This window comes from Trichosurus vulpecula, chromosome 3 (assembly GCF_011100635.1).
Source record: "Trichosurus vulpecula isolate mTriVul1 chromosome 3, mTriVul1.pri, whole genome shotgun sequence".
Lineage (NCBI taxonomy): Eukaryota > Metazoa > Chordata > Mammalia > Diprotodontia > Phalangeridae > Trichosurus > Trichosurus vulpecula.
This window is the reverse complement of record NC_050575.1, coordinates 435,575,872-435,592,157: the sequence shown is the minus strand read 5'-3', so window position 1 is coordinate 435,592,157 and position 16,286 is coordinate 435,575,872. Positions and strand designations below refer to the sequence as shown.

Here is a 16,286-nt window from a genome sequence, read left to right as displayed (position 1 = left end):
GGGGCAGGTTCTGTCTGGTGACAGATGTCCTCTCCGGCAGTGATAGGAGGGCAGGGGTTGGCAGAGCTAATACCAAAGCAAGGAAGGCCCTGGGTATGAAGGCGCTTCCTTTCCAATAGGAACCGATAGGCAGAGGATGGCTATGGTCTGGTAGTTCTCCTAAGTGGGGTGATTCTGAGGACTCTAAATAGATACATACAGAGTGACATAATGAGCTGGAGGAGGAGAGGGTCATCTTCATCCTGGCTATATGTTCTGGTGCTGTCTGCTCTGAAGGAGATCCAGACAGGTGAGTCTGGGCAAGTTGGGAGAGGGGGATGTAGAGCTCTGGATTTGATGTGGGAGGCTTGGTATGATGCGAGAAACACAAACACCTATTGTGGGGGAGACCATGTCTGTCATCAACCTTCTGGGAACTATCTGTCTGATAGAGAAGACACTGATCATGACCTCAAAATACTCCCAGTCTAATGGGGGGATCTGATATAGACACAGGAAATGTATAGGAGCAGAGAAGCAACAATATAACTTGGAACATCTAGACAGACCCATTTCCTTGTTTCCTGGGGATAAAATTCAAGTGACCCCAACCAATCTGAGTCAATCAGAAAAATGTCTTCAGAGAAAGGAAAATTTTTCCTAAGACAGAAGTTGTGCCTTTAGAGGACACTTCCTGGTTTTTCTTTCTGCAACTTGTTCCATTCAATTGTTTATTTCAAAGGCACAACAAAAAGACAAGTGTATTCCTCAACATGGGGACCATAATTCACCCTTGTACCACCTCATATCCTGGGGTAGGGAAGGGGAATAAGTTCATACTTTGACTCAATTCCTATATAGAACAGTCCCAAGTTTAAAGTGCAAAGCTGCCCTTGGGCTAGAGTCCCAAGTACACTGGCTCCTCAGTGCTTCCATTATGGGACTGGCTAGCTGTGCATCCAACCTGGAATCTTGCCTCTAAGGTTATCATGGCTTGGTTGAGAGTTTAGTAGGTGAGAATACTACATCTTACACCTGAAACAGAGAAGACCTGAAAAATACAAACTCTAAGACCATTTTCAGGGCCATGGGGCCTAAAAGGAAAGAGGAGGTCTTCCCTATTCACCAGTTCAGTTCATTGTGCCCATACTGGGGATGAACCTTCACCATCTCTGGATACTAAGCAGCAAAAAGTGTGCAGGAAGGAAAGCAAGGCCATCCCAGCCTGGCAGTTTGAACAACACAGCCTCTTCTAGTTACACATTCCATCAAAGGAGGCTTCTCTCATTCATGTGATAAGGAAATGCAGGATATCTTTTCCCAGACACCGGGTACCTCCTGCATGTCATCTGAGCTTGCTCCCCAAACCCTGATTCCATATGTTCATGATGAAAAGTAACAGCGGGAGGTGGATGGGTGTGAGGAGATTCCAAGCTGCTGAGGCCCCCTCATATCTGACCTCTCTCTTCCCTCTCTTCCTTCTTGCCATTCAGCCCACCACAAGCATGAAGTGAAATTCACTGCAGTGGGCACACCCCAAACTCTCTTTGACCTCCTTATTGTTGCCTTCCTTGATGATGTTCAGTGGGGCTCCTATAACAAAGCAAACCATCAGCTTGCGGTGAAGGCAGCCTGGATCTCTGAGGCCATGGGAACAACCTTTATTGAGGAGATGCAACATTTGTTGATAAACCGTGAGCGAAATTTCCAACATGCCATTCATTACTTCACAAGAAATGACACCAAAACTGAGAGTAAGTCAGTCCCACACATACCTTACCCCCATCCTTCCCCTCATACCAATTTATCTCCTGTTAACCAAACCTGGTGGAACAATCCCCAAGAAACTGTTTCATTAGTACGAAACATCAGGGGCTTAGACCACTGTTGCTGCATCCTGTAGGCTGTGAAGGATCCAGTCCTGAATTACATCAGCTTCCCAAGATGCCAAACGCTCCATTGAAATCAGTTCAGAGGGCCTTCCCCTTCAACTTCAGAGTTTTTACATTTTATTTCTTCTCAAATTTCTTTAATAATTGTGTGTGAGCTCAAGATACTGAAGTTCTTAAGGTTCTTTGGTGCCTGAAATTAGTGATCAGTTCTACTTGATTCCTTGGCTCCCTGATAGTTGTTTCTTCTTCTTCTTCTTCTCCTTCTTCTTCTTCTTCTTCTTCTTCTTCTTCTTCTTCTTCTTCTTCTTCTTCTTCTTCTTCTTCTTCTTCTTCTTCTTCTTCTTCTTCTCTTCTTCTTCCTCCTCTCCTCCTCCTCCTTCTCCTCTCCTCCCTCCTCCTCCTCCTCCTCCTTCCTCCTCCTCCTCCTCCTCCTCCTCCTCTTCTTCTTCTTCTTCTTCTTCTTCTTCTTCTTCTTCTTCTTCTTCTTCTTCTTCTTCTTCTTCTTCTTCTTCTTCTTCTTTTCCTTCTTTTCCTCCTCCTTCTCCTCCTCCTCCTTCTTCTCCTCTTCCTCCTTCTTCTCCTCCTCCTCCTCCTCTTTTTCTGCCTCCTCTTCCTTTTCTTTCTCTTCCTCTTCCTTCTCAACTTCCTCCTCCTTCTTCTCCTTGTTCCCTCCCTCTTCTTGGCATCTGCTCCCAATTTGTGCTTTCCTTTTAAAATTTCTCATTACTACTCATTCTAAATCACAGAAATATGCTCATTTTATGGTTTAGATATAAAAGAGAAGACCACATATGGATTTAGAAAGAATAAAGTAGGACAAGATAAGTAGGAATTCATATAAAAGGCTGAATTATACTTGACTCCTAATCTTCTGTCCATTAACAGCCCTCCTTCCTATCTTTGCTGGGATTCTTCCTAGGCTTGGAGTATCTGGGTCCTTATAGAAACCAGAGTATTTCTACCTCACATACAAGTCACTCCTAAAGTTCACAAAGCAAATACTTTTTTCTTCCGGGACCCACAACAGAGTTTCTGTCCATCAGTTTCTCTCTAATCCAGTTTTTTCCCAGAGTATCTCATGTTTCTCTTTTCCACAGGCAATCACACATTTCAGATTCGTTTCGATTGTGAATTAGATGAAGATATCCTGTTGAGTAGCCTTCTGAAGTATGGCTTGGATGGAGAAGATTTGATCCAGATAGAAGGGCTAGAAGGACAGTGTGTGGTCCTGAACCCTAGGGCTTATAGCTTCAAATTCATTGCGGAAAGTTCTTTCTGGACTGAAGAGAGAAAAAATCACACTAGGAGATATTGCGTTGGAGCCATGCGGAAAATCCTTCAGAAATCAAGCATGAAAAAGAATTGTGAGTATATTTCTCTCCACTCCCACCCCCCCCATTCTTTACCAAGCCATCTCCTCCATCTTATTGTGTAGTAGCTGGAAAACTGGAATTAGGAGGTAGAAGACCTCAGATGCAGCTCTCTCTAAGAATACAACAATACACCTAGTAGAAATGTGAGGCATTATCTTTATTCATCTATTCAGATGATGGGAGTTCTACTCTGATGCCTCAGTATGGTGTGGAGCTCACTACAGGTTACTTAAGGTAGTGTTCCCCCTCCAATTTTTTTTTGAGTGTAAAGATTATTTTTTATTTTACTTTTGTGAACTTCCACATTACAGAGCTTCCAGTTGTGCTTTAGCAGCTGTTCATTGGAAAAAATGCTCAAATACTTAAATGCATTTGTGGTTCCCTCCATGTGGATTTCACCTCCAATGATGGAGATCATACTTCCTCTACCATTGTCCATCCTGAGCAATTCTTGTCTCTGTCCTTCCATAAATTTGTCACAGGAGGTCTGCCCCAAATCCTATGGTCCTTGCTTGATTTCACTTTTAAAAGTTAACGTTTGATTTGTTAATTAACATAAACACATTTTCAGAAGATTGAAAAGTTTTGACTTCAGGGAAAAATATAACATATTCTACATGGCTTTATCTCCTTTTTTAATTAGAGCTTTCTTTTTTAATTAAAAGGAATTCATTTTTCTCTCTCCCATTCCTTGCCAAGGAAGAAAAAAAGAAAAATAAGTTCCTTGTAGCAAATACACAGTCAAGCAAAACAAATTCTCTCATTGGATATATCAAAACAAGTAGTCTCATCTGCAACATGAATCCATCCCCATCAGGATGGCGGCAGCATGCTTCTTCATCAGTGCTGTGGAGTGTTGGATTGTTAGAGCACTGATAATAGTTCTTACAGCTTTCCAAGTTGTTTGTCTGCACTCTGGTAGTGTTATTGTACAAATTATTCTCCTGGTTTTCCTCATTTGATTCTTTTCCATCTTTTAAAATCTTCACGTTTAAAGTGTTTATAAAATCGTAGTTACTGTATGACTTGTTGTTATGGTTTTGCTTACTTTACTCTTCATCAGTTCCTACGAGTTTGTCTGTACTTCTGAAATCATGTATTTCCTTATTTCTTTCAGCACGATAATATTTCATCTCATCTAACACTTTATTCAGCCACTCACCAACTGATGGGTATCCCTTCAGTTACCGCCTTTTGGGCCACTACTAAAGGAGTTGCTCTAAGTATTTTTGTACATATCAGACCCCTTTCCTCTGTCTTTGTTCTCTACAGGTGTAGGGCCGGTGGTGGTACAGTTGTGTCAAAGGGCATGCGCTCTTTAGGAACCTTTTTGTGTGTAATTCCCAATTGCTTTCCAGAATGGCCGTACTTATCTACAGGTGAACTATTTCACCACAGCCCCTCCAACACTTGCCATTTTCTGTGTCATGTTTGTCCATCTGATGGGTGTGAGGTAGAATCTCAGAATTGCTGCAATTTGCCTTTCTCTCATTATTATGTTTTTGGAAATTTTCTTTATGTGGCTATAGATAGATTATCTTTTTACCTTGAGATCTGCCTTAGGTCCTTCATGAATTGGGAACTATAGATTTGAGTCAATTCCATTTAGATCTTGGGAATGAGTTCTCTAAGAGAAATTTATCTCAAACATTTTCATTCTTTGCTTTCTCCCCACATTGAGGGCACACAAATGGAGCACTGACCAACCATCTATAACTTCTCCCATTTTCCATGGCCCAGACCATCATCTTTCCCACTCGTATTTCCCTGATGTCATTCTTTATTCCCATTGTTCTTTGAAGCATGATGTAAAAGTGCTCCTATGAAGTCATTAGTGCTTTTGAACGGATTTTTTCTTTTGTGACACCATTACATGTATTTGAAAAGTCATACATATTTGTGAAATGTTGCTTATTGTTTCTGCAGAAAAAATCTGCAGTGGAAAGAACATAGCATTGAATTCAAGATCTATTGTCCAATTTCTCTGGTCCTTAGGTTCCTCATCTATAAAATGTGGGTCTAAGGTCCCTTCCAGTTTTATACTGATCATTGATTTAGTCCAATCCTCTCACTTTACAGCTGAGGAAATCAAGTCCCAGATGTTAAGGGACTTGCTTAAACTCACAAGGGAAGTAAAGACCTGATTCAGGATTTTTCATGAACTTTCAGCTGAGCTCTTGTCACTGCATCATGTGGCCTCATGGTGTTATAACCCAAGTTATTGTAGAAAATCATGGGATGCATTAAGTCCCACTGAGGAGGTTTCTTGGAATCTTTGGCCCATAGGAGGGTAACTGGTGATACAATATGGTAGCAGAGAAGCTCAAGTTCTGACTTGACCTACCGAGCAGGGGAAGCTTGAAACAGATAGTTTGGGTCTATTGAGAATGGCCCAGCCCAGGTAAGCTCTGATAGAATCACTGTTGGGTTACTGTAAGGAATTCTTTTGGTCCCAGAATATTTTGAAGACATGTCTAAAATGAGAGAATATTTGTAAAGTGCTTAGCACTATAACTGCCACATAGAAAGCACTACGTAAATTTTACTTATTATTATTATTATTATTAAATAGCCTCAGTTATGCAGTTGAAGTGTTAAAATATTAAAGAAGATTGTGGTCCGAACTTCTTATAACATTAGCTCCTTATCATCATCGCAAAAAGTTTAAATGTCTCTTGCTTGTATAGAAATAGAGAATGACAGAATTTCCATGTTGATAAGAATGTTATTTGTATGTTAAAAAGAACCAGTCTTCTAAAATATGCCCAATGCACATTCCTTTACCAAACCTGATGTTTATTAGGTGTGGAGTAAGACGTGTGTGTGTGTGTGTGTGTGTGTGTGTGTGTGTATTTCTATTAAGACATTGAGGGTTTTTTTCCTGACTATACATATATATATATATATATATATATATATATATATATATATATATATATATATATATACATATATTTGAAACAAGAAATGTGTTTTTCTTTTCTTTTCGACTAGGACATATGGGGGAGAGATATTAAATAGATTTCTCTCAATAAAAAAGGAGGGGGGGTGCTGTGGATATTAACTCTTGCAGGCCTTTTATCAATGAGGTCACTATAGTATTTCTTTTACTGAACTATTTTGTTTGGTTATAAAAGATCTCTCGCGGAGTGCGGGTAATTTCTGATTGTTTATAATGTAAAAACATAACATATCAACAAAACATTAAATATATAGATATGCATGTAAAAATAAAATAAACAGAAGTTAAATTTTCAAAAAACGATAATCTATACAATAAAGTAATTTTTCACTCTTTAAAATAACAGAGGTAAAGTTGTTGATTATTATCACAACTCCTTAGTATGATAAAATAAACTATCATGATGTGGTTAAGGACTGTGCTTTATTAGTGTAATGTGGAAATGTTAGAAAATAAAATGCTAATGTCACAAACAAAATAAATGTGATAAGTGGCTGTCCCATATGCACCTGAGGATTTTGAAGGAGGTGGAACTCCTTCCCTCCCCAGGCATTGCATTCCAGATTTTAATGGCTTATCTTCATAAACAGCAAAAATCAGAAAACGACATCATATAACTTAACAAAACATAAACAACAAAACAAACAAAAATTCCTTCCTGCTGTGTACAAAGCAGGGCATTAGACACTAAGGGTGGCACAGAAAGAGGCAACTGACACTGCTGGAAGAAGGAAAGGGTTGAGGCTGGTCAATAAGGGGTAGGGTAGGGAGGGAGGATGAGGGGGGCCAATGGATCCTAACAGACTTTGGGCATGATATCTTGCTTCTCTCTTGTCTTCTGCCTTCAGTACCACCCGAGGTCTATGTGTCCCGCCAAGATTTCCCCAATGGCACTATCAGATTCTCCTGTACAGCCACAGGCTTCTACCCACAATCCATCCTGCTGCACTGGAAGAAGGGGAGTGATGATGTTGTATGGGGGAAAGAGAGCTCCAGTGGCACCCTGCCTAATTCTGATGACACCTTCTATCTCCGAATCTCCCTGGAGATCCAGCCAGGAGACACAGGGACAGATTATGCTTGTGTGGTAGATCACAGTCAGCTGGAGACACCAACTGTATACCCTGGTGAGTGTCTCAGCCAAGCTACTTGGGCCCATTCCCTGAAGGCCAAGCCATGGGAGTCTGTTAATTCCTACCCATATCCATCCCTGCCTGGTAAAGGGTCCAAGGGCAAAGTTCCCACTGGACATTCATTCCATTGCACATGGAGAAATCTCATTCCCTCACTCCCCTTAATTTTCTGGCTCTTCACCTTTTCTAGTCCCTGAGAAGCCCTCCAAGTGGAATCTATGGGCTGTTACCATACTTCTAGCAGCCATCCTGATGATTAGCTGTTTTGTGGTCTTCACCAAATGGAAGAGGAGAAAGTCAGGTGGGTATTATTAGGTGAGAAGAAAAGGGATGGGAAGAAGAGAACACAAAAGAATAAAACAAGGTGTTATTGTCAGGTTGATGTTAATAATTGTGTACTTTGTGAAAAGCATCCCAGAAACACAGAATCTCAGAGTAGGAAAGCACCTTGAATGCTACCTAATCCAAACATTATAAGAACATAATTTCTCTGTCCAACATTCCCAGCAAATGATAATTTGTCCTGGAATTGGAGACTTCAAGTGATGTGGCAGTAACAACCTTAAGAAATTTTTTTACTGATATATTTGTTTGTTGGAAAGGAAGAATGGCTTAGTGGATGAAGAAGACCAGGGGTGAAGTCCAACTTCTGACACAAACTGGTTGTTTGTTCCTGGGCAAATCATGAAACTTCTCCAAACCCTGGGCAACTCTCTAGTGCTCCAAGTTTCAAACAAGATGCAAACTTCTATGGACAGAGAGAGTTTTCTTAGCTCTGTTTAGCAGAATGTCTGACACATAGTATGCCTTTAATAAAGGCTCTTTGTAGACAAACTGGCCTGGGCATTCCTTCACCACTAAAATCACAAACACAGACCCTATATCAATAGTTTGGTTGTACATCAACTACATTTCCCACTTTATTTGTTTTCTACTTTTTTTCCTAAAAATCTATCCATTTTAATAAGGAATTAAAAAAGATGGGTGGAGGGTGGCAACGGCTCAGCAAATCTAACCAACACATTAGTTACAAAGGATGACCAAAGTCACTACCTACTAACTTTTGGATAGTTTTTGAACTTTTAGACAGTTCAGATTATTAAGTTTTTTTCATTTATGGAGGCAGAATGTTTCTATATTTACCTTAGAGTAATCACTCCTCCTTCCTTCCTCTGGGATCAAGTAGAATAATTATAATTCTTCTTTTGCATAGAAGAAATTCAGAAACTTAAATGGTGATCATGGCCCAACTTTCTTCTAACTATGCTCATATGGAATAGCTTCTAGTCCTGCCATCATTCCGGTCACTTAGCTCTGGACATGCTCCAGTTTCTTTTCCTTCCTAAAACATGGCATCCCTGAGAACAGAACAGCCCAGCTGTGCTCTTTCCAGGACAAAGTTCAACAGGGGTATTGCTGTCCCCATTCAGCGTGTTGTATCTCTATTCATACCTAGTCAGGTCCCTTTAGCTTTCTCACTGCCATATCATATTGTTGACTCTTAAGGAGTTTAATCTCCACTAAAATCATCAGTTTGTTTTTACACAAACTGTTGTGTAGCTATAGTTCCTAACTCTACTGCAGAACTTTACATTTGTCTCTTCTAAATTTAATTCACTGACTTTCATCCATTGTTTTTATCCTGTTGCCCACTTTATGGATCCCAACTATTCTTTCTAGTATGGGTCTCATTTTTAGTATGTTAATCATCTGCCCCCAGGTTCTTTCATCTTTTAGATATAAGAAAATTTGTATCTATGACTTCATGCAAGTCGTTGATTGAAATACTGAGCAGAGAAGAGTTATCGATATATCCCCATGCCATACCCTGCACACATGCCCCACTACATGTTGTCTGTGGTCCACTGATCATCAGACTTCGGGTCCAAGCTTCCTTCCAGTTCTAAACTCAGCCAATCATAAAAGCCATAGCTCTACATGTTGCCTTGAAAGGGACCATGGAGGTCTTTGTCAAATGTGTTGTGAAGTCCAGGTCTATGGCATTTCCCTGATTGACAATTATCCTGTCATTAAGTGGAAATAAAGTTCTTCTGAAATGGCCTGTTTTCCTCAGACCCGTGCTGGGATCTCAGTGGTCTCTTGCAGTGCCTCCAGTTATCTTAGGATCTGAAAAGGAATTTCCTTTGGACCAGGGACGTTTTTTCAGTCAGTACAGCTACAGCCTCTCCTTACTATCTTAGGTTTCATCTCTCTATTATTCATGTTTGTTCTCATCAAAAGTTATTTGTAGAAAAAAGGGAAACAAGGAAGAGTTGAGCAACAACATTTTCTTTCAGTTATTAGTTAACGTCCCATGTAGCCCAGCCCTTGTCCCTATCCATTTCCTGTTCCTCATCACCCCTACCAAATATAGCCTTTAAAGTCTCACCCTTAGTATTGTAATTAGCATGGATCACCAGTTTCAGTTTCCTATGGACTTCCCTGCTCCTTTAACTCTTTTCAAAAAATGTACTTTTTGGATAAATTTTGACATTCAATCCCACACATTTCCCAAAGAATCTGTCCCCACTCCTAGATAATTATCTCTAATAACAAATAATAAAAAGGAAAACAGTCAAGCAAAACTAGATTAAATACAAACAATACTTATCAAAAAAGACCCATCATATGAAGTGTTTTGCCCCAAGTGTTCCTCCAGTTCTGCAAAGGAAGAAGTAGTGTCCCATATCCCTTCTTTGCTGTCCAGGACATTCAATATTATATCACAGCCTCCATTTTCAATGGTATGATATTTCCTCTTTTTACTTAGATTTTATAGAAATTTTTCATATGTTTTCCTGCTTCTGCTTATTTCACATTGTGTCAATTGACATCTTCCTATTTTTCTGTAGGTACTACATTCATTTTTCTTACAGCACAATAACATTCCATAATATTTACATACCACAGCATATCCAGCCATCCCCCAAAAGGTTCACATCTACTTTGTTTCCAGTTCTTTGATACTACAAAAAGTGTTGTGATAAAATATTTTTGTTTATATGAAGTCTTTCTAATCAGTAATAATAGCTGACACTCATCTGACACCCAGAATGTTCCAGGCACTGTACAAAGTGCTTTACAAATATTCTTTTCATTTAATCCTCACAACAACCTTGAGAGGTAGGTGCTATTATTATCCCCATGTTACAGAGAAGTGAGGCAAATAGAGGCCAAATGAGTTGCATGAGTCACATAGCTAGTAAGTCTCTGAGGCCTTATGGAAACTCAAGTCTTCCTGATTCCAGGCCTGGCAGTCAGTGCACCATAGTGCCACCTAGCTGCCCTTTTTGTTTGGGGCAAGGGTTATGGACCTTTTAGTCAGTTTCTTTCCCTAATTCCAAATTGCTCTGAAGAATGTTTAGAACAATGTGGAGCTTCACCAGCCACATATTGGTGTGCCCATCTTTCCACTATCTCTCCACATGCAAATGTTATCCTTTTGGTATCTTTTGTAATTTGGTTATTTGGTAATATTGGTTTATTTTGGTTATTTGTAATATTGGTTATTTGGGAGGTGAAACCTCAGAGTTGTTTTGATTTGCATTTCTCTGTTCGTGATTTGGAACATTCTGTCATATAGCTGTTAATTAATGGCTTCTTCTTTTGAGAACTGTGTGCTTATATCCTTGGACCACATACCATTTGGGGAATGGCTTTTGGTTTTGTATATTGCTATGTATCTTAAATATCTTATTAGAGGTAGGTAGGTACTTTTCATGAGAAGTCGTCAAGCTTAGGCTGGCTGAGGAATTAGGGAGTGGACCCTCATTGATGTGTGAATGGGGATAGATGGATGCTGAGGTCACTTCACACTCCGAAATTCTATGGATCTGTGACCACTCATGGTTGTTGAGACCCATGCAGAAGTCATCTGTTTCTTTCCTTTTGTGATTTATGTGTGAACTGAGAATAGGTTACAGAGGGCAGTCATGCCAAAGGGGCATGAACTGAGATGGTACAGACACAAGGCTGCTGAGCAAAGGCAAGCCCTTGGGAATGTTACCAGAGGGAAGTGTCTTTGTAACTAATTCCTGAATCTTGATTTAATTTCCTTGCTTTACCTCTTCTATTAGGATGGGAAGGAAGAAATGGGCACAGGGATCATGGGATGAGCTTAACCCCAGGAATCTTTTTCACAGGGACATCTTCACAAGCTGAACTGGAAAGACATTTTCCTTCTTCTGTTACTTCTCCTGCTATTCATCTTCACTGAGGAATTCATCAACCTGTAACCCTGACACCAAGACAGGGCCAATCTTCCTTGGCAGCCCCCACATATTTATCAGAGGGGTCATTAGTTGCACACCTAACTGTAGTTCTAATCCTATCTCTAATTGGCCTGTGTGGGAGACATGTCTGGGATGGGACATCCAAAGAACCTCCATTAAATGTGAGACACACTGCACACGGTCCACCTCAGCTTCCTTTGGTAATAGAAAAAAATGAGACCCAGGTCACAAGTAGTTGAGTTTAAGTGATGGAGAATGTGGAGAACAATCAAATGCCTGACTGTATAGAGAGTGAGCCTTTAGGAAGTGAAAATGTTCTTGATTTTGTATAAATGAAGTTTACTTCCTTCTTACAGGAGGAAATAGGGAGAGTCTTCTTCCTCTCCTTCACTGTAAGCAAGTACCTTGGAAGGTTATTTCTGAGAAGTGTCCAGACAAGATCAGGCATTGTCTTTCCTGGGAGCCCTTGTGAGAGGGAAAGTCATTGGTCACAAGTCCCTGCCTCTCCTGAGAGTCTCTCCCAGCTGAATGGACTCTCCTCCCTTTGGTTTGGTTTTGGGTCTTCTTTTAAGTATATTTGTAATGAATAATTTGTAGACAAGGTGGAAGGGGAGAATACCAACAACTAGGGGACTCAGGAAAGGGAAAGAGAGAACAAACATTAATTAGGCTCCTACTATGCACCAGGCACTGTGCTGAGTGCTTTGCAGCTGCTATCTCCTTTGATTGTTACAGCAACTCTGTGGAGTAGGTCCTATTTTTATCCCCATTTTACAGATGAGAAAAAAAATCTGTATTGCTTTGGGTCCTCTCTAGGGGAAACAGCATTGAAGTAGGAGGCAGGAGACCTGGGTTCCAGTCTTATACCTTTTTTGGAGGGGGGAAGGCAGGGCAATTGGGGTTTTAAGTGACTTGCCCAAGGTCACACAGCTAGTAAGTGTGTCAAGTATCTGAGACAGGATCTGAACTCAGGTCCTCCTGATTCCAGGGCTGGTGCCGTACTCACTATGCCACCTAACTGCCCCATGTATTTGCATATTTTAAAAATTTTGACATTTCCTAGATTTCTCCCTTTGTCATTTCCCCCCTTTAAAGTGTTATCCCTCATAATAAAGGGTTTTTTAAAGAAAAAAATTAAGGGGGAAAAGAAAAGGAAAAATTCAACAAAACTGATCACCATAGTGAATAAAAATCTGACAGTATATGCAAATTTTCACTCTTGTGGATACCCTCACTTCTGCAAATGAATTGGGCAGTTATCTCCTCATTTATATTCTTGTGGACACACATTTTTTTAAAAATTCTGACATATTAAAAAATTCTCACTTTGTAATTCCAAACTTTCATTTGTTATGCTATGTCTTTGTTTTTAGATTTATTTCTTGACTACAATAATTTGCACAATTTTGTTTATTTTTCTTTCCTTGTACATCATTGCGGTCTTCATTTATATCTTTCTTCTGGCTCTGTTTACTACACCTTGCATCAGTACACAGAAGTCTTCCAATACTTCTCTGTACTCCTCATGTTTACTATTTCCTTCACATCCATGTGCCACAGTTTGTTCAGCTAGTCTCCATTTGATGAGTTACTTTTGTTTCCAGTTTTTTGCAAACTACAAAATTACTGTTATGAATATTTTAGTATGTAGGGAGTTTTTATTTTTGTCAATCACCTCCTTAATGTATAGCAGTGAATCTCTGGGTGTAAGGGTCTGGGCATTTTAGCCACTTGATTTGCGCAAGTCCAAATTGCTTTCCCATATATTTGTACAATGCAATGTGTGCCTGTCTTTCTGTAACCCCTCTGGCATTGGCTATTTCTATCCTTTTTCAATGTTTTGAGTGTGAGGTGCCTCCTCAGGTTTATTTTGGTTTAAATTTCACTTACTGTTAGTGATTTGAAGCACTCTTTCATATGATGTTTAAATGTTGGTCCACTCGTTTATGTTTCATATTCTTTGATCACTTATCTACTTTGTTGTTTAGGTCATTTTCAGTTGTGTCTGACACTTTATGACACCATTTGGGTTTTCTTTGGAGTGGGTATGAGGAAACCTAAGGAAAACGAGGGTTAAGTTACTTGCAAGGGTCACACAGCTACTAAGTGTCCTGGGGGCCAAATTTAACTCAGGTCCCCCTGATTCCAGGCCTGGTACTCTGTCCCACTGTGCCATCGTGCTATACCCAATGGATATTGTATTATGTATTTCTGTCATGTTTTTGTGCACGTTATATACCAAACCCTTATCAGAGATATTCAATGCAATGATATTCCTTCTTTCTTCTTATCCTAGATGCATTAATTTATTTGAACATTAATTAATTTGAATTTATTTATTTATTTCAATTTCCTTCAACATTCCTACTCTTATTTTCTTATCTGTGGCATTTTGAAATTGACTTAATTGTTCCATTATGAATTAAGTGATAAGTCATTTGGAACATATGAGTTTGATATGGACATCGGTTTATCAGTTATGGTTTCTTTAAGCATAATGAAATTTCCTTGTCCAGCTTTGCTTATGTTGTGCAATTTTATTTTTGTTTTGTCTGACAACATGATGTACTTTCTGTTTCATCTGATGCGTAGGATGTTTTTTCCAGCTTATCATGTCTTTTAGATATGTTTCTTAAGAGCATCAGATTATGGAATTTTATTTTCTTATAAAATCTTTTAGTCTCTGATTTGAAGAGATCTGATCTGAAGAACTGTCATGAAATGTGAGGCTAAGTGTTGTAGAGAAATAATCCCACTCCCTTCTTCAGGCTTTTCCAGCTGGAGAGACAATTCAGGCCTGGGCCAGAGGTGGGAAAAAGTGAGACGAGTTACCCAGAGAGTGGCCACTTGTCTAAGAGATTAGAGAATGCACCCTCCTTGGGGTGCATTAATTGGGTAATATTCCCTTTCTAATAATGTTTCCTGGAATACACCTCCAACAAAATTAGATGTTATTTTTATAAGCAATATGATAAAGTATTTATTAGGAAAACAGGATGAGATTTAATTGTTTACTTTTAAATGTTTTCCTAACTCCAATCCCATACAGAGCTCTGCGAATTACTGGAGTAGATACAACATTTACTGAATATTTAGTACCTGCCATCATGAAGCAATCAATTAATAGCCACCATTAAGCACTTAGTATATGCTAGATACTGGGCAGATTTTGGGAGGGAGAGAGGGGAGGAGAAGAAAGGGAGGAGGACAGGAAGAAAGTAAAGAAAGTAAAGGAGGGTAGGAAGGAAGGGAGAAAAGAAGGAAGGGTATAAGGGAAGGTGGGAAGAAGAAATAAGAGAAGAAAAAGAAGAAGGAATAAATGAGGGAAAAGAGGGAAGAAAGGGGAAGAAGGAAAGAAAGAAAGAAAGAAAGAAAGAAAGAAAGAAAGAAAGAAGGAAGGAAGAAAAGAAGGAAGGAAGGAAGGAGGGAAAGAATGAGCCCTGTCTTCCACCATCTACCTTGGTGTTTATCATATATACTGGCTCTGTGAGGCTGACTTCTCTGGCATGGTGTTCTTGGACGATAGCATTCCCCCTTACTGATTTCCCTTCTTGGGAGGGCTATATTGAAGACAAAGAGGTTTATGTCCTGAGTGGAAAGCACAATGGTGAGGAGTCAGAGGATCTGCACTGAAATCTCACCTTTCACACACATTACCTGTGCATCATTGAGCAAGTCATTGAATGTCCCTCCACCTCAAGTTTCTCCCTTTTAAATGAGAAGCTTGGACTAGACAGTCTTTGAGGTCCCTTCCAGTCCTCAATCTAGGACACTCTTCTTGTCCTCTCAGTAGGCCAAGTTGGGAAAAGGTTCTCCCGCTGTTCAGCAAGTCACTAAGGAGCACAGAAAGCCTCTTCTCTGGACCTCCAAGGAGTCTCCCTTTGTCTCTTCTGGGAGGGCATTTCCCATCCCTAACATCTTTAGTGGCCCTTGCACATGGCAGTGTCAACATGTGCTTTCCTATATGAGTGTGAACCTCAAGTTCCTGGCTGCTTCTTTCCTGTTGTGTAGCTGTCCCTGAGTACAGGCTACCCAACAGTGATCCTCAAAGGTAGACATTGCCAGCTTTGGCATTTCCCTTGTTAGTCTCAGAACTTCCAGGTTGGCTACAGATCCCTGGCAGGAGGTGATTGTGGCAGCTTCTCAGAGCACAAAGGTTGGCACCATCTCTAGGAGAATTCTGGAACTGGACAGAATAAAAAGACAGGCTTGGTTGGCCAGAACATCTGGACTGTGTGAGTTGCTTGGATTGTAGAGAGCTGAGGTGAATGTGAGCTATATGTTCAGTCATCCTGCAATGTTATCTTTCTCTCCTGGGATAGTATTATCATTATTAGGGTGTCATTTTAAGGTTTAAATATTTAAATATGCTCTTACGAGTCTTTTTGTGCTAAAACGGCTCTTTTGGAGTAATAAATAGCTGTCTTACATCTGATATCTATTTTGTGCATTAAGTAGTTCTTCTGGACGTGACCTAATCACATTTAGCATTTAGACATGAGTCATACCAAAGATTCATTTAGGTGATTTCCACTGGATCTTCTGGGTACAAAGTAATGAATGAGAGTGCAATAAAAAGCCTAATCCTACTATTTTAGGGCATTCAGGATGGATCTAGGATGGAATGTGGTTTATATGAGTCAAGAGCCACACCCTGCTTTTGTTTAGAGGAAGTCCTTTGTGCCAGAAGTCACACATTCTGTCTGAAAATCCAG

At 39.9% G+C, this 16,286-nt stretch overlaps 1 protein-coding gene across 1 annotated transcript; it reads left to right on the top strand.

Moving 5' to 3' along the window:
• The first annotated feature begins 210 nt into the window (after positions 1-210).
• LOC118842841 (zinc-alpha-2-glycoprotein-like) lies at positions 211-15,242 on the top strand. The gene is given in 8 exon segments (XM_036750147.1): positions 211-289; positions 1,473-1,733; positions 2,969-3,235; positions 7,055-7,333; positions 7,530-7,640; positions 10,588-10,595; positions 15,130-15,178; positions 15,181-15,242. Coding segments are annotated over 8 exon segments (1,116 nt in total).
• The last annotated feature ends 1,044 nt before the right edge of the window (positions 15,243-16,286 follow it).